Consider the following 22,845-nt stretch of genomic DNA (forward strand, 5'->3'; position numbering starts at 1 on the left):
GTTTGCTCCTAATTAATTTGTGGCCTTACCGCACAAAGTTGTGAATCTGTCATTACGGTCAAAGGATTTTATTTTCATTGTGTGCATGGTATGACAATAAATGATACTGATTTTCACAGCTTGTCGATAGTATAGAAAGTGTAACGTGTATTTGTTATATCTAATTCGTAAGGTTAAGCTGTTCTAAAATTTTTAAATTTAATTGGTATGCACTAATTTTACTGTTGTAGACTAGTTATTTGACTAATGTTGGTTTTACTCTGACTTGAATGCGATAGCGCACACAGGTCAGCTTAGTGTAGGCATCAAATAATTAATTGCTATGAGACTTCTTTAATAGGTGAACTCGAGCATCAGCAAATAAACCGCATGAAAATATTGTACTATGTGCATAATTACTACATATTTAAATTTGATACTACAATAGTTACGCTAATATCTGCGTATTTACTTCCTCATCTTAGTTAATGCTACAAGCCAGAGATATTGTTTAGGATATCGTTAATTTTTCTTCTTTAGGTTGTACCTAAATTTCCATATTCCACGATCTTGGTAACCTACCAATATTTGACAGTTTAGCTAGCGGCATATTTCTTACAGTATGTAACGTAATCTTGAGTGCAATTCTTAACGATTTCAAGGCAGGAAATCCGCCTGGAAATTTATATGCAGCAAACGCAAATACTGACTTCCTCTTAATGTTATTAGCATAGTTAAATACAGCATAAAGTTTCTGTCGAATGATAGTAAGCAATTCATTATACTCACTAAATTGCCGAACTGCCGGCAAAATTATTGCAATTCTATACTCAGTAAATTGGTCAATCCTAAGCCAATACTCATGTAAAAAGCTTGAAAATCATCAGTTACTAGTACTAACAGATGAGTATTGATTATACAATTTTATACTCAATCCTTTTATTAAACCCTCCTCTTTAGTGGATAAAACTAAGAATAATTTCACGGTAAATTCTCACTCAATCTTCAGGCAAGAAGTTTGAAAAATCATCAGTTGCTAGTATTGATGAAGGAGGAAGATCCATTAAACACTTCTGTACTAAATCCTTTTATTAAGCCTCCGGTAAAGTGCTTGAGACTTAGAATGGCTTCATTAATAGCCATTAGATATTCTAAAACGTTTCGTGCAGAAGTAAATTAATAGAGATCAAATTATCACTCCATTTAATCCTTTAGTAATTAATTGAGCCAAAATAGAAACTTATACCAGACGAAAGTTACCACACAAACAGCCGTAACTATTTTAATGGTATTCAGACTACGAGTATATTGATGAACCTTGAAAAATAAAGAGTGATAGAGCTACATAATTAGTAGACTGATGATGTTATTGATTTTAAAATCGGTTCTAAGACATTTATTTTACTAGAAGTGTTGACTTTCTACTCTGCGAATAGTTTTGTAAGTTAAATGATGATTTGCAATCAATCTATGTTCTAAGATACACCTTTGCTTGTTCTTAATGGCCCAATCAAGAAAGTATAGAATCGTCACTATTTACGCACCCTTTGATGCTATTGAACTATGTGTTGGAATGAAAGTTTGCCATTAAAGTAGAAGTAAAAATATTTAATGTCGAGCCCAATGTTATTAGTATATTTCAACTCATAATTAGAGCCAACATGTCCGTTTTATCCCGTTTTTAACAATAGCTATCTCGGCGGAATAATCATTGTCATTGAAATGGCCTTCTGCAACCATAGAATCCGTAGGATATCTGTACAGAAATGTGAAATTCAATAAAATATCCCAATCTCCTACGGTAATTCATTATATTCAGTTTAAGCTATAGATGAAGGCATGTTGCTGAGCATGGATTATAGGTATCTCCTTCCTATTACAGCAGAAAGTAGAACAAAAATGGAAACTTTGTAAATTTTCTACGTGTTGTCTACTCTTTCCATCAAATTCGATCACATTAGCATTGGCATAAGTGGCCTATCGACGCACTTTGTAAGGCATACAAACTGGAGAAGAAAAGACCAATTAAGACTTCCTTATTGATTTCATTAGACAGCTTAGTTACAATTCAAATTTTTGAAGTAAGTCAATCAAGGCAATCATAAACGTGTTATCCAAGTATTCATTTCCAAGATTTCTACTTCCCTTATTCACTTTAATCAAGGTATAAAATGGACAACCAATCCAAGACTACGGGTAGCGTTCATGCTGCAGTCAATGGATAATCACACGCTGCTAATCTTATAATAGAGGAAGGATAAAGCTAGCTAGGGGGTAAAAGAAACAACCTTGTCATCCGGAACATCAACTCGAATCCAACTATTCGATAATCTTAGATGAAAGAATAAGTTATTGTTTTTATTTTGATCTAATTGTCAAGTCTTGAATTTAAGAGAATAAAAATATCTTGATGATTATTCATTGTTATCCAGAATGAAATAACCATCATTCTATTCATCTCCATCAAGATTTATGTTAACAATGTCAATTTGTCAACAAGGAGTTAGCAAGATTTGTTTACTTAATCATTGTAAAAGTACAAATCACGCATTGATGCTAAAGCAACTTTTGATGCCTTGGTTGCTATTCTAGGGGATGTTTATTATTGTCGTTGCTATTGATCGCATTATGTTGCACCATACTTCATAAGAAATTCTTGCTTATGATAGAATTTCTTATAATAGGATACATCGTTTTTGAAAGTGAATTTATTCAAGTTGAGTAATCACTGGAATTAAGAATGATCAGAACTGATCATTCATGGACTCCTTAAATCATTGGCTCTCAGGTTTTCCCCATTTAATGGACTAAATCATAGGTAAATCAATCACATCCTATGAGTGGATAACTCTCCATTTCCACAATGATCCATAAATATATTACCGCAAATTCTATCAATAATTATCAATTAGGATAGTTTCGTTGCTCATAACTTTATTGCTTCCAGTATAAAAATAGAAAGTTTGACGAAATCAATCACTCTTTTCAACGATCACGATAGAATCACTTGTTATTGAACTAATTCATCTCCATTTTAATGGCTATCTAAATCGATAGGGTTAATTCTAGAACAGAAGAGTACCATCACATTTTAAGGTAAGCGAAATGATTGTCTTCTACACTAAATAATGATAAAATTATATCATCAGAAATGAAGACATAACGGCGATTAACATCGACAACTTTGACGATTAAACAGTGGTATCCTGCAATCTTAAGGGAGATTAACTAAATCTTCCATAATGCAAAGTTTTCCCAAAATTGATCCTATGTTACTGCTTAAGTTATTGAGAAAGGATAACAATGACAATTTACTTTATAAACAGTTGAAAAAAGCTCTTCCATATGGAATTATCCTCTATCTCGCTGCAGTTAACTTATTGCAATACTATATCGACAGCTAATACCATGTTGTGGCTTGATTTATTATCGTAATGGCGATGTTATAGATCCTTACTGATCATTAAACATATCTTTCAACACAAATAGAATAAACTCATCATCAATTCTAACAATTATTAAGCAATCCTAATACATGAATGATAGAAAGTAAGTCGAGGTAAGAGAAGGAAGTAATTGTTTAGATTTTATGGTTTTGTTTTATTCGTGTTTAAGCTTTGGCCATCATTTCCATATGCCTTCTTTATCCTCCCACTTGCCTATACAAATAATTTTCGATCCAATTCTTTAAACTATTCTAAAATCGCTATCAATACAAATTTATTATTCTAATAGTAAACGAAAGTGTTTGTCAATACGACTAAATTAAGTTTCTCCGTATTTTCAATTAGTCCACCCAGTAAGACAAGCTTTTATTCGTAATTAATGAGATTATTTCTTGTACGTCCATCTAATCTACTTAGTAACTTAGTAGGACAGTCTTTTATTCGTGATAAATGAGATTATTTCTTGTATGTCCATCTAGTTTACTTAATAAGACAAGCTTTTATTCGTGATTAATGGGATTATTTCTTGTATATCCACCTAGTCTACTCTGTAAGACAAACTTTTATTCGTGATTAGTCCGATTATTTCTTGTATGTCCATCTAGTTTACTCAGTAAGACAAGCTTTCATTCGGGAGATTGTTTTTTGCATGATCTATTTTCTCCATCTTTTCAACTAATCCTCTCCATAAGACAAGCTTTTATTCGTAATCAATGAGATTATTTCTTGCATCATCCATTTTTCCTGTCTTTTCAACTAATCCACTCAGCAAGACAAGCTTTTCTTCATAATTTATGAGATTATTTCATGTATCATTATTTTTCTCCACCTTTTCAATTTTCCACTCTGTAAGACAAGTTTTTCTTCATGATGAATGAGATTATTTCTTGTATCATCAGTACAATTTAGTGATGATGTTGTGTATTTAGTTGTTTTAGCTATTTTACTCTTAATTTATTAATCTCTTTATTCCATTGAATGTATATTGATTTCATTTTATCCTTATCCACATTTTGAATATTATTCTACGCTATTCTTATTCTTTAGTCATCATCAATAGTAGATTATTGATGAGTTCCGTCGTTATTTTAAGACTATAGTGTTAGTTGACATCCAAATCTAAATTGTATAATGCATCAAATTCTTAATTGATGGTTGTTTAAATGGGAATTAAAATTACTACACTAGTGCCTTACTCGATGAAAGAAGAGTTATTGAAAGATTTTCAAAAGGAGTCAAAAAAGATATTGAAATAGTGTAAGTAAGATTTTATACAATTGTGAGGTGATATCTTAAATTTGGATTTTGAATTGATATCGATCCCATTAGTGATTGACTGGATTGATGGTGAACGAATGATATTAGTGAGAATGAAAGATTAAAAGTTATTCCTAATGAATTCAAGACCTTTACTATCGCCATTAAGTCGATCACCTAATCCATCTTCCAATCGGAAAAGTCCTCGCCTCGATAAAAATCATCATTCTGGCTTACGCCGATCATTAAGGCCACTTTATAACCCTACTTCCGATATCGATAGTGCTGAAGTTCATCATCATCTTCATCATCTTGATTGGTATCGCAATCAAGAATTATCCACGCCAACAATCATACGAGGCTCTTTCTCCAGTTCACATCGAGGTAGTGTTAGATCGATAGCGGATGACTGTAGTACCGATGGAGAAGAGAAAAAGAAATTAATCAAGCCTTTGCGATCCATTAGCAAACACCATCGTACAAGAAGTGGCACATTACCTTCCAATCCAAAGCGTTTTACGGTATATTATATTCATTGTACATGTCGACTTGTTTTATAATAGATCAGTATTGCAAACAATTTCATCTTGGGCAATTTTTAAATTAGGGAAGGAATGGTGTATAGTAGTACAAATTTCCACCAGTCTGACATATTCAGTTGATCTTGTTTTGAAATAGTTTGCACAGATAGTTTATGACGCAGAATAGGGAGATTTCAATTTGCATAACGTTCAAGCTAAAATCGTTGTCCTATTTGAAATGTGGTAGAATGAGTTATTCCATAGCAAGGAGTAGGACTCTAGTAAACCATAAAGGACAAACATCAATATTCCGTAGTCTATCGACAGAAAAAAAATAGTACAGAAACTTAACATAGAGAGATTTTGAGACTACTAAGAAAATCAGCGTAAGAATCAGATGGGATAATAGAACGATATTGAAAGAACGTCTATGATCAAGATGGCAAGATCGATTAGAAGAAATTGATTAAAGAAATACACACAACGGCGCTAAAAAATGGCTATGATATGAAAAAGAAAAAGTTCGAGATCAGACAGGAATGATTTTCTAATTCAGTTCGAAAGGATTCTAGCAGCTAGAATGGTATTGACGGATGCTTCAAAGTAGCACATTCGATCCAATATATAGAAAAATTGGATAGATGACTGCTTTTCTGCTTTTTTCATAATATAATATTATTGTTGGTTTTGAGATTCCTGTAGATCCAACTTGCTCACTACGAATCCATTCAAGGATTCTGTAGCCAACAGGAATGCCGACTACATTTCTCTAGTAGGGTAGAAACTTTAAATAGCTACGGTAAAATAGCATTTGCCACCTTCTATAAAGGTGTGAACCATGTAAGAATACTTTATTCAACAAATAAATGGCTAAAAAAAGCTTCAGAAAATCGAAAATGCCATCGACCGTATTCGATAAACTACTTATGCAAGCTGAGAATCATGAGCATGGCGAATATGAATTCGTCTATGTCAACATGCAATTATTTTTTCAATAAACACCGTCGCTATGGAAAGAATAAGAATTGATTTTTTAAATCATTTTATCTTCTACAAAGAGGTTTGATATTTTTTCCAGGAAATTTGGGCGATAAAAAACAGTATCTAAACTATATCAGAAATAGTATTGCTAGGCACTCGCCAAAACTAATATTACCTTGTCAGAAATCTGTTGAGCACAGCTACGAATTTGTTTATTTTAATACTGTGAAGAAATTGTCGATGCAAGGTGTTCTACTTTGGCAAAATAAAACTACTCCTGATCAATATCATGTATCGATACTTCTACATATCCTGAAAGAAGAAATGGCCATGATTAATTTAATATTGTCCAATACTACTTCAATTCAGTCTTTTATAGAGGAGCTTGAACTTAAATAATCATAAAATAACTTTTTTTATTGTGGCTGGCATTTGGCTTTCAAATAATCATGACGTCAATAATTATTTCTCGGCTTATAATTAGTAATTTCATGGTTTAATATTTATTCCATTTTAATCATTTTTAATTTGCTGTATCACTAAAGGAAAAAATTTTTTTCATTTTTTGTCGGAAATGATATCAAGACGGAATACTAAATGGATTATTGTTGTTGTTAGGCTAAGAAAAGATTTCGCAAAGCAACCAGATTTGTGTTAATGGTAATCAAAATTAAATATGCAGCGATTCAAACCAATAAGTAAGTTATGTAGAGAAGATTATTTTACTTCAGCAAAGATCTTTTGCCGTTTATTACACTATTTTCCGGCTATTCCATTATCATTCTCAACGTCTGGTACATTTCTATGCAATATTAGTCCTTTGAATTTTAGATCAATATTGGATTTTAGGCTTTAAATCAGATTGAAAAGAAATTATTAGAATAATATCAATCATCTATACTAAAATTATTCTCTTAAGAAGATATTAATTAGTAGAGATTTTAAGCCAACATCGACCTTTAAGATTAGTCAGTATTATCTTGGCTGCGCTAAAACCAACAGAGTTATAAGAGTTGATAATTTAATTTCTCTCTTCATTAATTTATTTTCTCTTCTAAGCCAATCTTTAGTGCTAATATCGCATGACATCTCCATAGCTGAGATCTTTTCAAGTGCTCTTCCATTGAGGTGGTAGTATTCTGTGGTTTAATGATGCTAATACGAAGGCAATATTCTAACTTTATAAATTTCTATCCGTCCTTTAGTCGTATTTTCTTAGCAGTAGTTTAACAACTTAATCTAGCAGTATCCTTTCTCCTCTGTTTGATGGTCGTAATTTCTCCCTATCTTATTATTCATGATTTAGTTTTTGAATTGACTAATTTACGTTGTTAAAATGTTCTAAATCGCTTACCATTATTAATTATTTATTTGAGATCATTAGTCGAAATGATAACTGTTTTTGCCGATATTTCCTTCATGAAAAATTAAAATTAGCTCTATGCCACTTGAAATTATTATTGATTTGAAATAATATTAGTTTTTTGTAGACTTTGCCTTCATTCAAATTTCAATTAGCTCTTTGGTATAAATGATATGACAAGAATAATTTACATTTTGACTTCGAGTAGAAGTGCAATAGATAGCAAACTGAATCACGTTGGTGCTTGTAGTCAAAGTTTCCTTATAAAATCAGTTATCACTTTGATTAATGACCCTTATACAGCTTTCCGATGTTGAAATCCCTTCGAATTTTACTTAAAGGATATTAGTTATTCACAGGCTTTTCCTTTATCCAAAATGGAATTAATTCTAAAGTGTCAATCATATTATAAGAATAATTCATCGTTTTACTTCGCCTTAGATACAGTGCAGATTCTGATGAATTACCAATGGAGAATCAATTGGTCAAGAAACCAGTCAAAGAATTAATTCGCACGCCAGGCTATTTCGTTTCTACTGGTAGCAGTTCCAAGCGAATGCCTACATTTGTATCGACAAATCGCCAAGTAACATTTGACTTTAAGCAATACAAGGCGAAGAGAGAGGTTATACAATTCCATTTCAACATTTTTTTCCTTAACGACTAATATCTCCAATCATGAAGCATAACATGCGCTAAAGTAGCGCCAAAATAGGATCATTTCTAACTTTCAAAGTTCATGACTAATCTTTCCTATTTTATTTATTGGATTATAGATGGTGCTTAATAAAGAAGTCAAATTGGCCTTAAGTCAGTCACCACAGAATAGAGGCAAAGAACAACTGCAAATGGTCAGTATTTTTTCCGCCATATTAATCTTTCCCTTAGCCAATTGCCGCTTAACATTATATTAGTCTTGATTTCGCGGATAAAATACAATAATGATTAAGTTAATTGCGAAGTCACTTGATTTCTAGTTCTATTATAACCCGCCATTTTATGGGATAAGTATAGCGTTCTAGAGAGCAAATGAATTAATTCGTTACCTATATGGTCCATTCCGATTAGTTTTTCATTTTATGGAATAAAAAAAATCACTTTTTTATTGTCGGGATTTGGAATAGATTTTATTTGCGCTTCAAACATTGGAATGTTTTTCCGAATATCCTCTTGATGTCCAACGAGAAATATGCCGTGTTGGCTGGCTATTAGAGTAAGTGAAAGAGTTTAATTTTATTTCATAGCTTTTACTGCACTTACATCAGTTAAGATGCTTCTCAAGTATCTAATGATGAATGATGAAACTGAAAGCGAAAGTCTTGAGGTGAAAACTGAGCAGTTTTTACTTTGCCAAATGAGACCTTGCGAAAAATTTATTTCCAAACTTTCCCACATCACTGCAGTCTATTAGATATAGGTATTAATGTTCATATTGGAATACTACTCTACTCCAACTTGAGAAATGTCATTAATGACCGTCTGCAATTTACCTGTAAGGAAACAGCGAGAAAGAATTAAGGCATTATAAATGCTAAATTTTTATATTAAATTAGCGGGATGATCAATTATTCAATTTCTGCCGCCTCAGATCAGATCTTGAGAACGAGATTACGGTTAATAAAATCTTACTTGAGCGTAGGAAATTTATTATTGATTTCGTGCTAAAGTATATCTCCAGTTTTTAATCTACAATCATAGCCTAATTTCGAGGTAGAACTAAGCCATAGCCTACCAGAGAACCATGAATCAAGCTATTTTAATGAATCCGATCGATAGTAAAGTTTGGATAATAACTAGCTATCAAACTAACCATATATGTAGAGTCGTAATCGTAAATCTGTATCATAGACTAAATGTTGAAAATAAGACCATCAATTACTGAAAATCGATCGAATTATGATATGAAACTTGAGTAATCATTATTCGTGCAGTGTCACAGTTTAGCTAATAAGTGCTACCCGTAGATGGAGATTAATATCGCTCATATCAAATTGATTTTGTTATGGGAGTCTTCTTAGCTAAAGATCTAGCGAGATGGAATGAGTCAAGAATTTGATTTTCCATGTGAAATGTAAAATATTCAGATAATTCCTTATACAATTGACTTAATTTTAATAGAAATAGAAATTGAGTTAGAATACACATAAATCAAGCATTGCTCGAAAAGCAAGTTATTTTAAATTAATTGCTAACCAAATTCCAATGGGCATTATAGAGTTTTACCGGAGCAAACACTCATCCGTCAAGGATATCCAGCGAGCTATTTTTATATCATCATTTCAGGAATGGGTTTGTATCATCATCTTATTCGAATTAATTTATAGTAGCCTAAGTAAGCAACCTATCTTGCTTTTGAAAATTTGAACAGTATAGTTATACCGGTATATCATAAGCTTTTCAGTTTAGCTAGCGATGTTAATAAATTGTTGCTACATCTCAAAATTTCGCAGTTACATTTAGTTCTATACTTGCTTTGATAATAATAGATATTTCTTGTAAAGTGGATAGCATTTAATTGCTATTTAATTCGCTATACTGCAATATAGATCGATGAGGTTCAGTATCACTAACTTTCAGTAGATACGTAAGAATTAAGTATAACAGTAAGATGGTACATCATTGCATAAATCCATAAATTTGATAGACTTTTCTGCTGCAATGATTTAGCTAAAGTCACGCAATACAAGCCTAATGCCCTATTTCAGGGAGGAGGATTATCAGCTGATATTGCAACTTTATCGCGAGGGCAAACTTTTGGGGTAAGGTCTGATTTATTGGAATTTTGTTCACTTTATCATTGCAACCATATATTTAAGCACCAAGAATTTGGCTGTCTACTTTTGCTATAGACTATTTTCCTACGAATTAATCGCATACAGTTATAGTGTACATCAGTCGATAAATTACATTCATTATCCAATACTATCTTGAATAGTTTATTTTAAAAATTTTATTTCAAATTTCATTGATGGGTTAGGAAACTGCTTTATTATATCGAAGAAAGCGAGAATATACAATTACATGCGTAGAAAAAATGCAGCTAATTGCAATTGATGGCGATGTAAGAGATAATTGATACGTGCTCTACTAAACTGATAGAGAAAATAGAATTCGACTTGATTAGATTTTAGTGCACATTATTATACGAACCCCTAATAATAAGTGTCACAGTATCATTAGTAGTGCAGGTTAAATTACTCTACTTATTAAAAAATGATAATCCTTAAAAATTAACGGCATAGAAGGGCTAGTAAGGCAAAAGCTATGCTATCCTTATATTTAACTATTGCAGTGTATTTATATAATATGCTATTATTTACTCGACAGGATTTTAACGCCATCTTTTTGCGAGAAAAGGAAGGCCAAGCTGCAGAATATATCCAAATTTGCTCGTAAGTCGTTAAGATATTAGTTATGTGGCTATAATTTTGTTTGGATAGAAGTCTATCATCGCTTGTAGGTGATTGCATTTACTATTGCAACGGGGCTATTAAAGTGTCCCTTACTAAATTACATTTTGTTAACTAAATTATACTTCTGCTACTGTCAATACTCCGTTATTTATGTTGTACGATAGCTCATTCGGATGGCATTATACTTGATAAACCTTTATTCATTGATAGGAATTCGGCTTATTTTCCTTTGAGAATTTCTAATGTTAATGCTTCTTCTACTTTATAATTCACTTTTGATTTTCTATTCCTATACTATTTAAGTTGCTGTCATTGCCTCCATATAATAACATGCCCTCAGTTAATAAGAAATAATACTAGACCATCTTTAGCTTTGCATATTTAAGTGATTGAAAGCTTTAACCTCAGCTTTAAAACTAATATTGCGCCTCGTAATTTCGTAATACTTGTAAGTAAGCATTAGTTTAAAATAGAACGGCTATATTATGACTTGAAAATGCGATTATACTCTGGCAATTCTTGCATCGATCGCTGATTCAAACAGCTAATGGATAGTTTTAGATTTCTAAGTTAAGGATAGGTATTATTACAACTTTTAACATTCATGACATCATCTTTTACCAACCTAGTCAACTAGAATGTATGAAGAACTGGCCAATCGAAAAGTTAACATTGCATCCAGATAACTGCAAGCTTCATTACTTTAGGTATGGCTCTACTGTTGATGATTAATTATTATAGAAACTGAACGGATTTTAATTTTGCAATTAAATTTTGAATAAACATGATCAGAAGAGGATGTGTGATCGTTGAGGATAGCAAGTTATCGGATTGGATCTATGTTATTCGTTCGGTAAGTTATGAAACATTTATTGTTTCTTTCCGTTAAATAATAGCATTGAAGTAGTGGTAACCATATAATATTATATTTTGAAATAAATCAAAGTAATTTTAATGGAAAAATGGGTTGCGTAATACGTATTGGTAGTGTATTAAAATAATTAAATTACATATGCATAAATTAGCGTTATAGTTACTTATTTATTGCATGTTTGATAATAAGTATTACAGCTGTATAAGCTTATCGCAGTTAATTTTCTTTCAAGAATTGGTAACGTTATCAGTTAAAATAATCAATAAATTACGGTAAAGTAATATTATAATATGTTCGATCTACTTGGTGTGAAAATTTTTAGCTTAATAAGCATCCAAAATTTCATTATTTAGGGATCTTGTAGTGTTGTCGTTAAGATGAAACCGACAAAACCATACTTTAACAAGAAAAAGACAAACAATAACCAACTGAATAATCTCGGAGAATGCTTGCTACCAAGCCTGCTGCCATATTTAAAAAATAATAAAGGTAAAAATAACGCAGATAGCTTAAACATCAATTGGAAAATTTCAGCAGTGTATTTAAGGATATAAAATTTTTATTTAAATTGTTAACATGAACGCACGGTGTGTCTATTTTCATCGGTTTTAACCAGTATTATGAAGCTACTACTTTCTGACCATTTTTTAATGGTTAATTTTCTTAATATATCTTACCGTACAATCATGGAGTTAATATTGTTTGCCATCTAAGCTATTATGATTTAGTTTCAGCTACAATTATCATCATCATAAAATTTAGCAGGCAAAATACCTAGGCAATTAAAAAATAAATAATTTAATGTCTAGTATCATTTATGTCATTTGCTATTATTATTTGAACATATCAATCTGGCAATAATTAAAATGTGGACATGAAAACCACCTCAAACATTATTTTAAATTTCCAAATTGAGTCATACCACTACTCATTTAGTAATCCCGTCGGATAGTAATCGTAACGGTAAACTGCATGCTGCATAGTTTAAAGTATGCCTTACTGACTGTTCAAGTAATATCATATAACCCTAACCCTAATCTAAAACTCAATAAAAACGTAGAATCACCAAAAGATGATGAAGACGAAGCCCTTTCGGAGAAAAATGCTAATTATCCTGCTGTTACGAAGATATCATCGTTACAAGATAACCAAATTGATAAAACTGAAAAGGTCAGTATACAACTTTGGCTAGTCTATTAATTTAGGTAATTTCTTAAATATTAACATTTTGTTGCAGCCCAAATTGAGCAGAATGAAACCTTCTAGAACATTAAATGGTTAGTTTTTATGATATAAGTGTAAGGTGTCATTATAGTGATAGATCTATGCAATGAAAAGGTATAAAAACAGCTTAAAATATTACTAAGAAAAACGTTAATGACAGATATTAGCGTTGCCATCGGCAAGCCAGTCATTGGCACTGGAAACGATGATTCGGAAAATAACCAGGCCGTTCATCATGCTTCATTACATGGAAGCTTTTATCATACTCAAATTAAAGGCGATTCTTTTGATAATGGTATTGTAAGACAAACTAGTGTAGAGCATACGGCTAAAAATGAAGGCAATAATACACGAAAATTGAATCGAAGGCGTGCCTTGAGCTTGAAGGTAATGCGATCAGTAAAACGTATTCTAATCGTAAGTAATACTAATAATGAATATTCACAATTAATCTATTTACACATTCTTTTCTGTGTTATATTAGGCTATAAAAACCTGCCCTGAGGTAGATGAAATAGAAAGCGAACGAAATTTTATCAACAGTCAAATTAATAACAACGAACGCCATATTGTCGTTCAAATTGAGCTGCTAAAGCCTAAGGATTGCTTTGTGAGTTGACTTTACTGCGCATTCTTTTATTGAATTCCGAGTTGCATAAAGTTTTTATGAGCTTGGCTTTATGTATCAGTTCAATTTTAATCATATACTTCATTTTCATTAATATATAGAGAAGTTGTAGTACTGTAACAATCTTTCACCAAATCGTTGCTTTTGTTAGCTCTTAGTATTAATCGATTAATCAGACATGGAATGTTGCGTTGACTGTTAGGGATTATCTACTCTGGAGGTTGACAAGGGTGTAATAATTGATAGACCATCCTTATCGCTTGTTAGTAATGGTTCCGAATGTATTATGATATCGAAAGAATTCTACCTGCGTTATGCCAATGACGACGTTAAAAGCTATTTAAGAAGTCAAGTGAGTAAATTAAATATTTCTAAAATTTTTATCTTCTTACAGCTATTTGCGAACTTTTCATGCAGCCATTTCGAAATATTTTGCTATTTATACAGTAGACTACATATATACAATACGATAAATATTTATGGAGTGCAGTTCATTCTAATGTCTAAATTCTTTAAAATAGATCGAGTCATATCCGAGTGAGGACAGCCTCCAGCAGATGTGGCAAGATGCAACAAACTGGAAAGCTTATAAGAACAAAATGCTGGAAATTTCCAGATGCCACCAATATAAGCGATTATATTAATATAATAAGTTATTTCTCATTTATGCTGTACTCTATCACATTGTATTATATGTATAAAATGAACCACAGCTGAACCAAGACAGATATAAAAGTGTGTTGATTAATCATTTCTCAATATATTTTACAGCAACTAAATTATTGAAACTCGCTTAAGTCAATCATTAGATTTGATAGTCTAACAGTCTTCTCCCGTGTTGTAATTATTTATTTCTCTTTGACTTTATTTTACAAGTAAATAAAAATTGGCTTTTACAGATACAACATTATCAGCTAGCTTCTGTTCTTACATTCTCCTTTATATCAAATATTCCGGCGAGCTAAAATAGATAATATATATCAAACAAATTTTATTTCATCGCGTTCCAATTCATGGAATATTTTAAATCTGTAAATTATTCGCTGGAATGCATTACTACATATTGTCACTACCTTGGCCTTATGTGTTTTCCCTATGGCTAATTTAGGAAGTCCACGATTTAGACTTTCCAACATAACACAGGCTTTACATATGCTTTGACTAGAAATATAGCCGCATTTTGAGCAAGTTCCTAAGATAAGAAATATCATTTATAACGGTCAGGGTTGCAAAAATGTCACATTTAACACAACGGCTTTAACTTCTAATATGCGTACCTTGTTCTGGCATTTTAACTTCCTTTTTAATGGACATTCTTTCTCCAGAGTGAATTATATCTAATATACAAGATGAATGATTCGCTTACCAAAAATATAAATTTCAGTTCATATATAATTAATGCTCAGAAAAACATTCTAGTAAACAGACCAACAATCGAAGATGGACGAATAGATTCCAAGTCTTTCAAATAAGCCCTAGCGTAGCCTCTAGAAATCAAGAAAAACTTCATAGTTAATAAATTTTGAAAAGCCTTCAGACTTGGATAACCGTCAATTTATTTCATAGTTGTGCCTACCCTACCTATAAGCATTTGGTGAATAAACACATTCGGTGGAAAAATAGTCTAATTTTTTAAAATATGCATACCTAGATGGAAAATTTTTTAAATATACAGTACACTTAAGGTTTTGAAATCAATAGCTATTGATTCACCTGTAGATTTTCAATACTACAGTAGTTATCGTTGTTATTGTCGTAGCAGTTAAATATATGTCAAGTAATCTCACTGAACTCACATAACGATTTCCTTTTCGTAAGTATATTTAAAAGGTTTGCATCTGGGAAGTGCTCCTTCAGTCCCCTATTACCATACAATATATTAAATTCTATTTCTAATTTTCACCATAAACGGTGTGACATATCAGAGACAACATTAGCAAGTATTTGCAAAAAATTTAGACCAATCAAGTTCGTCTTTCAACCCGTAGCAATCAAGTGTAATTATGAAATTACTACTTACTGTCATGATCGCTGTACATCTTCGAAGTCTTGCAATATCGCCTCTCAAAACTATATAGATGTCATAAAATGTTAAATCCATTATTATTAGAGTAAATGTTGGAGTTTAGCATAATCGTGATTAGCCATGCTCCTAAATATGCAATGATTATAGTCATCTAAACTTCCGAATACTATCATGGTGTGCAGATATACAAAGCTAGTAAAAGTGACGGTACTACATTAAGCATAGATAAAACAAGGTAGTAGTCCAAGTTTATTTTAGGTTAGCGGTAAAGTAAAACTTGTCATACCATTCATTAATACGGTTTCAGCAACATCGTCGGCGTTATGACCTATCAAATCAGTTTTAGCTCATTTTAGTGGTTATTAAGTAATGGACTATCATACTAAGGTGAAATATTAGCATACCTGTGACGATTTTATCTGCTTTTACAAGCATGGCACCCCGATCAAGAGCTTGCCTACGAAAAACACCACAGAAAGTACAGTTGTTTTTCATGCCAATTTTCTGTACAATTGCATCCATGGTCCATCCATAAAGCTCCTAGATTTTTGAAACAGAGAATGAATAATTGATTAAACTATTGTAACTAAGTAAATGAATACTAATGTAGCGAGATTTGCCTTGCTGAAGATAGCATCGAATGTGTCATATTAGAAATCATAATCTATTACCTCATAAGATACAATTTTCAAGGGTAACTGATATTGCTGCTGATTGCGTTTGACTGTCTATCGTCATAAAATATATAAAAGCAGAAATTTACTCGTCCCAGCCTACTATACAGTAGAGATTTCTTTGACCTACTGGGTATATCAGGATGTACATAAAGAGTAGTAAAAGGATAATGTTGCTTTCAAGATAGTTACCTCAAGCGAATCATCTCTATATCCAGTGATACCCTCATCCACCGAGAGTAAAACTAAATTGATTCCATAATTGTGTCTTTCATTTAGTAACTTTAGAACGTAGGCCAACACAGTAGAATCTATCGCATAAAATCAAGCAAAGTATTGATGTATGAATTTAAAAATCGTGATCTTCGCCAACTAAAAGGATTCTAAATCCAAACTTTTCTATCCTTTCCTTAATTAACCTTTTCCTCCAGAAGCTCCAACAGCAACAGACTCCCCAGGCTGAAATAATTTATTATTGACTATAGTACGATGGATTTCGTCTTCAAACGCCTGATAGAAACATTCTAAGCATAATTTTTCAGCCTACCATTATAAACGATCGCAAATGCGTTAGTTCTCCAATCTCTTTAATCAAGATTGGTTGTAAAACAGCTAGATTTTATATACATTCTTCACTTCCAATTCTTACCGTTTTGGGCCTTTTTAATTTTGCTCTTCGATTGCAATCGTTAGTACAAGTCACAGGCATGATCGATGCTAGCCGATTATATAATTCAATTTAACCAGATTAAACACGGTTAATCTCTTTCTTTTACGATTCTCCAATGAACTAACTCCTAAGAGAGCGAGTATGGTAGGTAATTTCGCAGTATTCACTATCTGATGATGGATAAATTCATTAATTTACAGCATAGTCCATCTTAACTCTGAGCTCGGCACAGCCATTCTGGTTCTCTCTATGGTAACATCAGCTTCATGCAAGTTCTTCTGGTCATTTTACGGTTAATAGACGCATTCATGAGTTTATAATATAGGGCTTATTATGGGTAGAGGGGCACATCTTTCGGTTTTTACCAATGAGCCTTGACAGAATGTCCATGGACGCGTGTCCGTACGTCCGTATCGGGAAAAAGCTGCATGAAAATGGCTGCATTTCTTGCTAGCTTTGAATGAACTTCCATTGCTTATATTGAGTTTGTAGTGGAATCTATAAATATATTATGATATCTGGTAGTATATTTAGATGTATAAAATGTAATTGCATGCTGCTCTAGTGAAAAGTATGGTACTAGAAGTGGAGATTATGCGATGGAAAAGAGAGAGGACATTAAAGGTTCAACAAGCTGATTGTGCTTGCACGAGGACTTGTTGATTAAGGAGAATTTCCACTACGATATAAGTATCACGGATGCACAGTAGCCTTAACGGCCGTAATTTTCATGCTCTTTAATGTAGTAGAGTTTGAAAAATAAAAGATTAAAATTTGCACATTGATAATCTTGTAAATGTGGATAGAAATTGACACGTCATTTTCTCATCCCGAAAGTGTTAGAAAAGAATGATTCGGCCTTTCTTTCCAGACTGTATGAAGTACTTTATGATGAATGGACGTTGTAGATACTTGGATTTAACTGATCAGATTAGGCAGTTGCATAGATAAATCATCATATTTGAAGGGAACTACTCATGCTGGCTTCTGTAATAGCTTGAAATTCATATCTTGGTACGTAAAAACAGTTCAAGAATTATCGTAATTGACACATGCAGCTCTAGCTCGTTTATGCTCAATTTCATTGCGGTAATAACTTTTACATCATATAATAGCATCCGAATTTTAATTTATTTAGAAAAAATGAACAATACATCAGACACAATTGAGGGGCATGGCATTAAAGTACCAGTAAATATTATCGCATGATAATTAAATCTCATTAGTCTTTGCAATTAAAAGATAGAGATGGTAATAGGGATACTAACATTAAATTGAAAGCTTGCCGGTGTAGTAAGTACACAACGTAGTGGAAATAAATAAAACCGTTAATTATAGCAATTTGACTAAAATTTACCTAGAATTAATTTAAAGATGGCTTTTGGTGATCTGTAATGATGGAATGATGACAATTCATACTTATCACCGAAGTAGTATACATTTAGAAAAAGAATTAGCGGTCCATGCGAGTAACAACTGATTCATCTTTCCTACTCCGAAATACACATGATATACTCTTGACCTTTCTGAAATCTTTCATCATGCAGCATTTAATACTTTATAGTGATGGCCATTCGTATGTATGCGGAACGAAAGACTCATAATCAGTGGAGTAGATAAATGAGTCAATCAATTCAGCTGTATTTGCAGGTCTGGGTAGTCGATTTGATAAATGAATGTTGTAAGAGTAATCCGCGACATCGATGGCAATTTTACGTGAGACTTTGCGAATGTCTGTTAATGGTGGATAAACTCTGCCTTGTTTCAAGTCTTCGTCCGTAACTTGATTGGCCAAAGACTGTAAACCAATGTTGTTATTGGTAAAAAAAGATGAATAAAGAAACCAATCAAAAATCTGACAAATCTGAATTAATAGGTATAACGAATTTTCATGAGCATGGCAACATCGATACAGTATAAATTGATTGCTAATTAATCTTGTTCTACATACCTTTGCGGCAATTAAAAACGTCGATTCAGGGATAGTTTTAGAAGCAGCTGCTATGACTCCTAATGCAACTCCGGGAAATATATAAGCATTATTTCCTTGTCCAGGAATAATCTGGCTTCCATCTTTTTTGGTAATTGGAGGGAATGGGCTACCACTAGCAAAGATGCACTTGCCATTAGTGTACTGATAGGCCTCTTCAAAGGTGCATTCAGACTTTGCAGTAGGGTTACTTAAAGCAAATATAATTGGATTTTCATTTATTCTTGCCATATCTTCTATAATTTCCTTAGTGAAAGCTCGACTAATGGCTGCGACACCTTGTAGTTTAAAAAAACGATAATAATTTCCTCAGCAGACATCTTTATGTAAAGGGGTATATTTCTTTAAAATCATAGCAAAATTTTATATTTATTTTACACTATTCCTATACCTATAATTGCTGTCGGTTTTATTACTTTTACTGCCTCGGCTAATGTAGGAATGTATTTGTGATCATGAGCAAATGGCTGCTTATGTTCATTAATGCCTCCTTTGGAACGATTCTGCAATTAAGGTAATCAATCAAGGTAAATTATAGCATACACTAGTTACACTGTCACAGAGCTGGACTACATTAAATAAGAAAACAGAATTTCAACTAATATTTAAAATGATATCGTACATTGACAACCAGGCCTTTGGAGTCTACTAGCCATACTTTCTTTCTAGCATCGCTTTCAGCCAGTCCTTCTTCCATTAACGCACTAACAATCAAGTTTGCTATGCCAATAGCAGCCTTGTGTATAAAAATCATTTAGCAATTATTATCGCACTAAGATTGTATTGTGAAATTGAACCGATTTCTTGCGTATAAGTTTAGTTCTAGATGAATTTCTTATGACTCGATTAAGAAGAGATCATTGCTATTGCATACTTCTCCAGCTCCTTGAAACAAGAATACATTATCAGCAAGGCTTTTCTTCGTTATTCGCATAGCACCTAGTAAACCAGCAACCGTAACCCCAGCAGTTCCTGCAACGAGATATGAATATCATGCCAAAATTATTATTCACTATTAGAGTAATCGGATAAATAATCTTGGAGGCACACTACCTTGAATGTCGTCGTTAAAAGTACAAAATCGATTTCGAAATTTATCTAGTAATCGAAAAGCATTTCTATTTCCGAAATCTTCAAATTGCATTAGCGTTGTTTCACCATATCTGGAATTTAAACGTTTTTGGAGTAGTTATGCTAGTGTTAGATGCTGTTAGAGATAATCTATTTTTTTATTAAGAGTAACCTTTCGACGACTGCCTGCATAAATTCTTCAATTAGTTCATCATATGCTGGCCCTCTTTCCCGTGGACGTCGGATTCCAATGTAGAAAGGATCATCGAGTAATTCCTATTGCGAGTACAAGCAGAATAAGTTCATAACTAACTGATTGCTTTGCTATTTTCAATTCAATGTAAATACCTTATTATCTGTTCCAACATCTAACATTACTGGTAAGCATTGAGAAGGTTTCACTCCGGCACAAGCTGTATATAAAGATAGCTTGCCAACAGGAATTCCCATTCCGTAGCAGCCTAGATCTCCTAGACCTAGAATACGTTCACCATCCGTAAATACAATAGCCTAGAGAAATTGCGTGAATTTTGGCAATATTTAATTACTTGTAGACAAATAACTAGTAAATTTATATAACTAAAAAAACAAGATACTTAATATATTACGCGCATTATCTGAACAGCGTTATTTTAATCAGTAAAAATTTATAAAGTGTTCAATTAATCATGTCTACTTGTCTGAAAGGTAATATTACCTTAACATCGATTTCTGGCCAAGATCTTAATATCGATTTGACGTTTCCTTTATCATAAATAGATATAAAAAGACCCCTACAATTGAAGCAGAAAGTATTCATTTGTAGTTGATTGATAGTGTAGTTATGACAGTATTAAGAGTGTTTATAAAGTAATAATCTTGTATTGACTTGCCTAGGTCTTCTGAATATATGACCGTATTTCTGACACGCTAAACCGACAACAGGTGTATAGATTATAGGCATTAATTCTTCCAGGTGATCTTGAATTACTCGATAAAATAATTTTTCATTTCGATCTTGCAAACTCATCAAGTAGATGAATCTCTCTAAATCATTAGGCTTTACTTTAATACTATTCATTACACGCTGAACTTGCACCTCTTGAGTTAATACTGTAGGTGGTAGCAAACCATGGATTCCAATCAGCTGGCGCTCTTTCAAAGTAAAAGCCATTCCCTATTTATAAGTACAGTAGATGTAATTATTGCATTAATATACTATGGGCAAAAATATTACGAAAACTGGTTAATGCAACATGAAACAATTGAGTATATACGAAAATAAACTAATGCTAGCTATTATACAAAATCGGTAACAATTCTAAATGATGAATTTACTAAACTTTTAACTATAGTTTTTTTATTTTACATGGTGATAATATGTAAGTTGTATATGAATGTTATGTATTGACTAAAGTAATTTAATTTTGACATCGACAATTAATAATTCCAATATCAAGAGGTCTAATAAATGCCTTAGCAAGCTGCATTGAAGTTTACTTCAGTGCAATACATTTATTGGAAGGTCTGCTATTCGTTTCATGTAGCATTTGTGTAAGACCCGAAATATCTGTAATTTGTTAATTTTTATTGCTAAAATTTAGCCTCCAAATGGTCATTCTGTTGCACAAATATCTATTTAATAATAGCCTTACTGTAATACTAAATCAATTGGGCTGAATTAGTGGTTATATAAAATTGATAATTCAGTAAATTTGACTTATCAGTGTGGTAGACTGCGGATAGTAGGAGTTTATGAACACGCAAAGTATAGCTGTAGATCTTAATCATACGCAAGGGATTCTTACTACCATGTCAAATTTAATATAATATCTATTGCAAAAAACAATTTTATTATTTATGTCATTGCAAAATAGAGCAGAAATAGAGTAATTTACATTATATTCTACATAAGATATATCTATAGATTTCCGTCGTTTGCATTCAAAGTATCATGTTTTTTCCATGATTACATATGCTGGTAGTATCCATTGCAAAGAATGGGCCTCAAATACAAATATCCTTTAGCAGCTCCTATCGATATTTACTTTATTATAAAGAATGATAAAGATAGAATAGTAGTAATTGAGTAGATGTTTATGAGCAGTTATTATCGGATGCAATAGCAAAATAAATGTGTAATAATGAACGCAAGGTAAAGGCTTAAAAATACTGGAAATTTTAAGTCAGGCTTTCAGCAACTTACTAAGCTACAATTATTAAAAGAAGAGCGAAAAATTTTATCTGGCATATTGTCGAACTGTTTATAAAGCAGATATACTCGCATACGCTACACCTTTTTGCCTGTTAATCCTCTCCTAATTTTATTCAAAATAAGTAAATTTGGGCAATTAGTGTGATAAAGAAAGCATAGAGTGAAAAAAATGAAAGCTGATGATTTAATTAGGTAATGATTCAGATAGCTATCATAATCATCCTATCTTCCGCTAATAGAACAGTGACTAATTCATGGAGAATTCTCATTAAAGGGGTTTATCATCAAGTCATATGCTTGATGAGGTGGGAGGAGGCGATTAAATATCCAGTAGAATATGGACTATCTTGCAAACAAAGTATAAGAAATCTTTCCTAAATGCTGCTTTTTCTGGAGCATATTAGGAATATTCTACATAACATAAATTGGGTACAGGGTGGCAAAAACGAAGAACAATCACGAAATCATACGTTCTACTGCATTTCTATCTGGATATTCATAGCTCATGCATTTGAGCTTCCCTTGTGGCTGTAC

At 32.3% G+C, this 22,845-nt stretch overlaps 3 protein-coding genes across 3 annotated transcripts; 1 reads left to right on the forward strand and 2 right to left on the reverse strand.

Moving 5' to 3' along the window:
• Positions 1–4,819: 4,819 nt before the first annotated feature.
• On the forward strand, positions 4,820–14,330 carry TRIADDRAFT_59984 (uncharacterized protein; the record flags this gene model as incomplete). Its single annotated transcript, XM_002115962.1, has 18 exons — positions 4,820–5,203; positions 5,906–6,043; positions 6,803–6,882; positions 7,989–8,172; positions 8,324–8,398; positions 8,672–8,760; positions 9,763–9,836; positions 10,215–10,306; positions 10,525–10,608; positions 10,875–10,939; positions 11,753–11,813; positions 12,188–12,323; positions 12,895–13,004; positions 13,072–13,111; positions 13,219–13,445; positions 13,543–13,668; positions 13,889–14,038; positions 14,208–14,330. The coding sequence occupies 18 exons, from the start codon at positions 4,820–4,822 to the stop codon at positions 14,328–14,330; spliced, it is 2,238 nt and encodes a 745-aa protein (XP_002115998.1).
• Positions 14,331–14,666: 336 nt separating this feature from the next.
• TRIADDRAFT_30260 (uncharacterized protein) lies at positions 14,667–17,095 on the reverse strand (the record flags this gene model as incomplete). The annotated part of the gene is made up of 12 exons (XM_002116044.1): positions 14,667–14,878; positions 14,964–15,023; positions 15,115–15,173; positions 15,268–15,333; positions 15,483–15,547; positions 15,707–15,756; positions 15,999–16,040; positions 16,117–16,252; positions 16,384–16,440; positions 16,579–16,697; positions 16,806–16,929; positions 17,036–17,095. The coding sequence occupies 12 exons, from the start codon at positions 17,093–17,095 to the stop codon at positions 14,667–14,669; spliced, it is 1,050 nt and encodes a 349-aa protein (XP_002116080.1).
• Positions 17,096–18,614: 1,519 nt separating this feature from the next.
• TRIADDRAFT_50795 (uncharacterized protein) lies at positions 18,615–21,270 on the reverse strand (the record flags this gene model as incomplete). Its single annotated transcript, XM_002116045.1, has 10 exons — positions 18,615–18,854; positions 19,008–19,324; positions 19,438–19,549; positions 19,669–19,782; positions 19,921–20,018; positions 20,100–20,209; positions 20,290–20,393; positions 20,466–20,627; positions 20,815–20,890; positions 21,026–21,270. The coding sequence occupies 10 exons, from the start codon at positions 21,268–21,270 to the stop codon at positions 18,615–18,617; spliced, it is 1,578 nt and encodes a 525-aa protein (XP_002116081.1).
• Positions 21,271–22,845: the final 1,575 nt, after the last annotated feature.

This window comes from Trichoplax adhaerens, genomic scaffold (genome assembly GCF_000150275.1).
Source record: "Trichoplax adhaerens TRIADscaffold_13 genomic scaffold, whole genome shotgun sequence".
Classification (NCBI taxonomy): domain Eukaryota; kingdom Metazoa; phylum Placozoa; class Uniplacotomia; order Trichoplacea; family Trichoplacidae; genus Trichoplax; species Trichoplax adhaerens.